Source organism: Pantherophis guttatus, chromosome 14 (assembly GCF_059756535.1).
Source record: "Pantherophis guttatus breed Tessera chromosome 14, ASM5975653v1, whole genome shotgun sequence".
Taxonomy (NCBI): Eukaryota; Metazoa; Chordata; class Lepidosauria; order Squamata; family Colubridae; genus Pantherophis; species Pantherophis guttatus.
The window spans coordinates 627,527-635,409 of NC_142076.1; the positions used below are offsets into that span (position 1 = coordinate 627,527).

The following is a 7,883-nucleotide window of genomic DNA, read 5'->3' on the forward strand; positions in this document are numbered from 1 at the left end:
TAAATTCCTGGGTGTCCATCTCAGCAAAGACCTCACCTGGAAAAACAGCACGATCCAGGTGGTCAGGAAGGCCCAACAGAGACTCCATTTCCTTAGGGTCTTGCGTAAAAACAGGGTGGAACAACAACTGATGACCTCCTTTTACCGGTCCACAATAGAAAGCGTTGCGGTATGGCATGCTGGTCTGACAGCCATGGATAGAAAAACATTACAGAGGATGGTGAGTACAGCACAAAACATCATAGGCTGTCCCCTTATACTACTAGATGAGATCACTAGGGCTCGTTGCCTTAGAAGAATGAGGAAAATCCTCAGGGATGGCTCTCACCCTGGTCACCACTTCTTTACCCTCCCACCATCGGGAAGGAGATATAGAAGTATAGCCAACCGCACAAACAGGCTGATGAACAATTTTTATCTGTGGGCTCCTGAATGAGAAATAACATCATAACTATGTAGCATGATTGACTGCAGGGCCGGCGTAATGTGTAACATGTTCACACTGGTGCAATAGGACTGTTTTGTTAATATGATTTATTGGGTTAGGGATTTTCTGTCTTCACTGTGAGTTGTATTGTGCTGGGGTGTGTGTGCACTGAGGGAGCTCAACCAATCTCATTGTACATACAGTATGTTGTGCACTGACAATAAAGATTTGAATTGAATTGAATACATGTGCACACTGGGGTCTGCACAAAACCATGCGGGCCACTGCATTTTGCACCAAAAGAGCTTTGGTGGCGCAGCTGACTAAGTGCTGTTAAAGTAGCACTTAGTTGCCAGCTGCCTGCAATTACTGCAAGTTCAAATCTCACCAGGCTCAAGGTTGACTCAGCCTTCCATCCTTTCGAGGTAGGTAAAATGAGGACCCGGATTGTGAGGGCAATAAGCTGACTTTGTATAAAAAAGAACACCGCTTATGGGGGGGCTGAAAGCCCAACTAAGCAGGTATATACAAAAGTATGAAGGCTATTGCTTAACGCATTGTAAGCCACCCTGAGTGTCCAGAGAAGGGCGGCATTTAAATCAAACTAATAAATAAATAAATAAATAAACTGGAGCTTCTGGATGCTCTTCAAGGTCAGCCCCACGTAGAGTGTCTTGCAATGCTCAAGACGGGAAGTGATTAGGACATGAGTGACTGTGAGTAGGGACTATTGGTCCAGGAAAGGGCGTAACTGGCGCACAACCTCCTGACCACAACCACCACCTGCTCTTTGAGCAGGAGTCATGAGTCCGGGAAAACCCCTAGATTACGCACAGGGTCTGTTTGGGGTAGTGCCACCCCATCCAAGACCAAAGGTGGCACTATCCTTGGAATAGCAACTTCGTCCTCATTTCTGATCTAGGCCCTCAGATAGAACAGAATGAAACAGATTGTCATTATCTGAAACAGAACAAGATGGAATAGCAGTAGCAATAGCACTTAGACTTATAGACCGCTTCATAGTGCTTTACAGCACTCTCTAAGTGTTTTACATAGTGTCAACATATTGCCCCCAGCAATTTGGGTCCTTGTTTTACCAACCTCAGAAGGATGGAAGGCTGAGTCAATCTTGAACAGGTCAGGATCGAACTCCTGGCCCCTGGGCAAAATCAGCATGCAATACAGAATAGAATAACAGAGTTGGAAGGGACCTTAGAGGTCTTCTAGTCCAAATCCCTGCTCAGGCAGGAAACCCTGTACCATTTCAGACAAATGTCAAGGTTCCGACTGATCAACCAATGGTTGTCCAATCTCTTCTTAAAAACTTCCAGTGCTGGAGCATTCACAACTTCTGGAGGCAATTTGTTCTACTGGTTGATTGTTCTCAATGTCAGGAAATTTCTCCTTAGTTCTAAGTAGTTCTCTCCTTGATTAGTTTTCATCCATTGCTTCTTTCTTGCCTTCATGTGCTTTGGAGAATAGCTTGAGTCCCCTGAATAGCATGACAACCCCTGAAATATTGGAGCACTGCTATCATGTCATTCCTAGTCCTTCTTTTCATTAAACTAGACATACCCAATTCCAGCAACCATTCTTTATATGTTTTAGCCTCCAGTCCCCTGATCATCTTTGTTGGAAAGGATGAATGCTGCATCCTAACCACTGCGCCCCCATGGAATCAGTTTGGGCTGCTTCAGAGTAGAAGGACATGTGGACTTGCTGGGATGTGGGTTGTTTTCCTGCTTTGGTGGAGTTGTTTGATTGCAGGATTCAAGTATTTCTTCTTATTTGCAATTTGGTAAGGCATCAAAAATAGTTAATTAATCCTGTTTCTGGAACTTCATCTGTGCCAATATTTTTTTGCATAGTTTCAATATGATTATTTGAGCAGTGTCTTAGTCAAGGACACTAAAGATGCTGAGTTGCTGTGTTCTTATCATTTGGCACACTGTCCAAGGCATGAGGCAGGGAACTCTCTGCTTGAGATGTTAAGCCACAGAGTTCAGTCCTTTTTCCATCTCGGAAAACATGCAGTGAATACATTTGAAAAACAGAAAGAAGATATTTCACTTTGAGGAGCATGCAAGGTATGATGGAATGATTAAAAGACAGGATGGTTAAAAGACAGGATCCAATCTGGGTCAGTCTCCGGGACCAGAGGTTTTGTCTTCCGAGCTTTCAGACTCAATGCTGGAGCTAGAGAGACGCTCGCTGAAGATGGGCGCCAGCACAAGTCTGAAAGCTCAGAAGACAAAACCTCTGGTCCCAGAGACTGACCCAGATTGGATCCTGCAATATTATTTGCTTTCATTCGTGGTTAAAAGACAATCAAATTTGATTAGGTCCTATCATGCTAGGAAACCGTACAACTGCACTTAGTACAATCATAGGAGAGTGACACTGAAGAAGTGAATTAAAGTAAGTAATAGAATGATAGCTCTCCTTGTAGACCAGTGTCCAATGTTAGTTGTCTTGTGTGTAATCCTTAAAGCAGCTTGATCTGTTTGGAATGTACAGTTGTATTGTTTGGGTGTATCTCTTTGATGGATAGTGAAGCTTGGGAGATACCAAAGAGGAAGGTCAGGCTGGTGAGACTAGAGACACTCAGGCAATATCCCCAAATTCATGCTACAGTACCCCACTGGTGGAGGCAGCCAACCCAGATGAGAAAACCAATAATCTTGCCTATATTGAGAGCTTCCTCACACAGTGCACATTTGACACTGAGTCAGAGCAATAGAATGGGGCGGGAGATAAACAACACATGGGACAGCAAATTTGGGTCTGGCATTGAGTGCCACCTCAAGGAAGGGTGAAGTACACTTTAACTCACCGGTGTCAGTTTCTCATTGGGCCTCCAGAAACTTGTACTCCAACCTGATCCACCATTCATAATAATTTGTTCTCCACAGGGAATAGTGGCTCTACCTGCAACAGGTTAAAAATCTTGTAATTGGGAATTCTCAGGCATTCGTTCTTGGCAGAATTCTTGCAAGGAAGCCATGAAATGGGTGTGAGTATAGCAGGCAGATCCCCAATGAGCTGCCTCAGTTGCCAGATCCTCAATGTGGTTGACTCAAGATTCCAGTTTTTTGCCAAAATGCCACTTTGTGGGTGCCAAAGTTAATGTGCATGTTTCTACATGTCATCCAGCCATACAGTACCAATCTGAGTTGGTACTTGCTTTTGAAAACATTCTGATTTGTCTTTACCACCAGTTTAGTTGTCTTTGGCTTAAATTCAGGGAATATAGTTGCAGCACATTCTTAAACTCAGCAGGGTTTATGCAATTTTATGTCCCTAAACTAGACTGTGACTCAACTCACCTTTGTCATGTCTCACATTTGGCCAATGTCATACAGTGCCTGGAGAGTAGCTCATCATAGAGATTGAACAAAGGAATATATCTCCATTTGGATTTATTAATTTCTAATCCCTGCCAAAGATGATCTGCTTCCACTTTTCTCTTAGCTACATCAGTGGTGGTAGCACCAGTCGGAAGATTTTGCGTTTTGTGGACAAGATTGCTAAGTCCAAATATTTCCAGAAGGCCACTGAAAATGAATTCATTAAGAAGAAGATGGAAGAGGTCTCCAACACTCCCCTGCTTTTGACTGTGGAGGTCCAAGATTTGACAGGCACATTGGCTGTGAACATCCCTCCACCTCCAACAGATCGAATCTGGTAGGTGCCCAAAGAGCAGAAGTAGGAGAACAGACCTTCTGGTTGGGTCTAGCAAAGATGAGACTGCATGAGATTTGAGCATTATCCTAGAGAGGCATCATGGATGTGGAAGGAGAAGTGGAGACTTTTTAGTATACTGCCCCATCACCATATCCCTGGCAGTAGCCAGGACAGCAGCAGGCAAAAGGAAAGTTCATAAATGGTTTAGATGGCCTTGGTAGCCCTTCTTGTAAATTCTCCTGAGTTCTGGAATTCTAGGGCATGAAAATGGTCTCTACATATGGATTAAGCAAAGGCGAAGCAACAGTTCCTGTCAAAGAACAGATCATTCAATTATATTTTTCCACATTTACCTTTAATATTTTTTTACAAAATAGAATTTGATTCCAGAAGTCTCCAGCCTATGTGAAATGATGGGGCCCATCGTTGTGCTCAGTCTGAACCTCAACTTATTTTCGTTTATGAGAATTTCAGAGACTAGTTCGATACGTCAAGAACTAGAGTTCCTCTGGGTTTACTCAAATGTAACTCATTTTATGTATTTATTTACAGGAAAGGAAAGATGTAGTCATCTTTAATTCAGTGTTTTCTATAAATATAGTACAACTCCTAGAAATTAGGCTGCAAGGCCAGTGTTGAGAGATGTTGGGAGTTGTAGTTCAACCACATCTGGACCATGAGTGAGACAGAAGTGTAACAAAAGGCAGAGTGCTAGTTGTAAACAGATAACTTTGGCCTTCTTTCTTTTGAACTCCCATTAAGAACTAGAGAACCTTTAATCCTAGTTTGCTGGGATAAGATCCCCAGACACAGTCTCATTTTAGGCGAGCAAAGAAGGGTGAATGAGGTATTCTATGTTCTTCCTGCCTACTGGAAAACATCCAACTTCCAGCAGAAAAAACAGAGGAAGTATAAGAATGCTTCAGAGGGAAAGGAAGTAAAATCACTTTTGCCTCCCTGCCCCAGGTACAGCTTCCGGATCCCTCCGCAGTTGGATATGAAGGTTCGGCCACAGCTAGGAGAACGGGAAGTCACCTTCCCCCATGTTACTGAGTGGATTGAGAAGAAGCTCCAGCATGAATTCCAGGTACTTGGTTGATGTAACCCATGATGAAGGGATCTTAAACTGAACTCAGTTCAGGTCCCTTAGCAATAAACCTGCAGCCGTAAGAGGTGTTGAGAGCCCCCTACTTAAGTGCATTTGATAAGGAATCAAGCTGGAAGCAACTTAATGTGTGGTGGCCAAACCCTGTTCCTCAGGAGGCTTTTAAAGTGCAAGACCCATTTCTCTATGTTCAATTTGGCAAGAGGTTTAGATGACGTGGAAAGCTCCCTGGCTTGTCTTTACTTCCATCGTTTTTAATTGCTGCAGAAAGGAAAAAGCAAACAAGCGGCGGTTTTGGGTAGCGCAGGATGACTGAATCCCAGTTCTGAATTAAACCATTTTCTTGAGTCCAACCAATTTGTTAAACTGCGCAGTGGGTTGATTTGCAATTTATTAAACCATGCCCAAAACCAAAGAAACAAGTGAAGATAATTCTGACCAAACTTATGTGTTGTGCATATACAGTATCTACATCGTTGATGGAAGTGGCTAAAAAGTTGATAGGTGTGACCCCCGTACTTGTAACTTTACTTGCTTTCCAGTCTGAAGTTTCCTTACCACACACATTTCCATTAGCTACTTAATTAGTATTAGTTAATTATTAATTAACATTGAAAGGCATTAATTAACATTGAAAGTTGCAGTGTTTACTTCTGAATTGAGCTAGGGATGTATTCTGCCTGCAAAGTGTGCAACCCTCTTCCTCTTTGCTTAATCTGGATCCTTTTAATTATTGTTTGCAGTAGCTAAAGTGTACTCTCTTGTGCACACTCAAGAATAGAAAGATGGGGATGAAATAATTTAAATGACTAAGCCAAGCAGCTGCCACCGGTCATTCTACCGTTGAGAGGCCTGGAACTTGTTGCAATAGCAAGGAGCTGTCCTTATTAACTGTAGTTGTGCATTCTCTGAAACGTTCAGTTCCACCACATAGACCATTGGCTTCCCTTCCACAGCCATACTCATCATCTCACTGTAAGAGTGTAGGAGGCTACAATGCTTCACCAAGCCTTGCAAACCTCCAGGCAGATTTAATTTTAATTTTTCATTCCTCCTTCCCATCAGAAAATTTTAGTGATGCCAAATATGGATGATATCATCTTACCTCTGATGCATTCTGGTTTGGAATCCCAGCCTCTTACAGAAGGACCACAGGAAGAACTTCTAGCTGAGGATGTCAGAAACATGTGAAGTGCTGTCCTCTGGTGGTTGACCTGCTCAATCTCTTGAGGGAGCTAACCAGATACCTGGTCATAGGGAAACCTGTGCTTGAAAATAAAGGTTCTCCTCCAAGTCTCCCCGCTGGCCTCTCTTCTCTCTGGAACTGTTTTCAGATGAAGGAGATTTGTCTGGATATGGCTTATTGAAGAAGAAGATATTCCAGGTAGGTTACAAGCACCCTGTGTGGTCAAGAAAGAAAAGGCAACAGAGATGCCAAGACCTCTGGCTGTTTGGAATTCTCTCCACGTTGCATCTCTGCAAGCAACTTTAGTTTTAAGTATCAGTTAAATGGCAGAACCATCAATAACATTGAACAGGGTCTTTGTGAAGGAGGAAATAAGAGTGAAAGACCCCTTCAGCTAGTGCAAAAGGGATAACGGGGGTGGGGGAGATAGAAGCCAATTAGAGTTGGGGACTCCAAGACTCAAAGCAATTTCCATTTGAGCCTTGAAGAAAGAAAGATGCTTGACTGACAGTTTTTGAAAAAAAGGAGTGAGTGAACAATCTGGGCTATTTACAGCCTCTCCCTGTTTCTTGGCTATTGGCAGTCTGAAAGCTGGGTACTGAAGCTTTGATTCTGAATTCACTCTGACCCCAGTATAGGCTGAAGACTAAGAATACAGGGCAAGGGAGCCACCAACACTCCTCTGTCCTGATCCAAAGGTCTCAAAAGAAACATGACCTAGTCTGAGTTTTAAAACGTGCTTCAGTTCAGAAACTCCTGGGGCCAGGAAGAAGGTGAACGCTGATAGGGAACCTCTTCTCTGAGCATTAAGTCAAAGAACCAACGGCTGCCACCAGGGGACCAGGGTGCTTTTCTACCTGAGTGCATGGATTCTTTACCTGTCTTTATCCCCACCCTCCTGGATTGTCTTCCTATCTACACCCACAGCAAACTGCAGGAGACTTGAAGCTGATAAGGGGAGGCACAGGGCCACATAGCAGCTCCACCAGGCCTCTTATCCTCTTCACAATGCATCGTTTCAAGAAAGCAATAGCAATGCACAAGCTGACATTAGTGAACTAGACACTTCCCTAAGGGCTTTGCCAACCTGGGATAATATACATCCGATGACTGCAAGAACAGGAGGGAAAGTGAAAGAAAATAAAGGCTCGAATCGGTCCTTGAAGTGGGCTTTTTTCCTTTCCTGCTGCACTTGTTCCTAACTGCCCAGAATCATTGGGAGTTTGGCAGTATATACATTTAATAAATTATTATTACTCATATGACAGAGAAATTAAACATTAAAGCATTCTGGCACCACTTATGTAGTATGGATTTGAATTTAGTCAACAAATCATGATTAAATAAGCCATAGCTAATTCACCCTAATGGTCATGCTGGTTCCAAAATTTAAAAATATCCTCATGTTTCATGGGTAAAGACTATTTACTTGAGATCTAGAGATTGGCATAAAAATGAAATTTCAAAACATCTTTTCTTGT

General features: G+C 42.9%; 1 protein-coding gene across 2 annotated transcripts in view; it reads left to right on the forward strand.

Annotated features, from left to right (window-relative positions):
- LOC117667363 (testis-expressed protein 2-like) overlaps window positions 1–7,701 on the forward strand; it is a 40,018-nt gene extending 32,317 nt beyond the window's left edge. Inside the window, exons 10-12 of one of the 2 annotated variants that reach the window (XM_034420674.3) lie at window positions 3,899–4,111; window positions 5,078–5,198; window positions 6,282–7,701. In XM_034420674.3, the coding sequence (XP_034276565.2) occupies window positions 3,899–4,111; window positions 5,078–5,198; window positions 6,282–6,407 (460 nt within the window). In that variant the 3' untranslated portion in view covers window positions 6,408–7,701. Of the gene's footprint in view, window positions 1–3,898; window positions 4,112–5,077; window positions 5,199–5,959; window positions 6,065–6,281 lie in introns of those variants that run through there. The other variant, XM_034420675.3, reaches the window with a different exon arrangement.
- The last annotated feature ends 182 nt before the right edge of the window (window positions 7,702–7,883 follow it).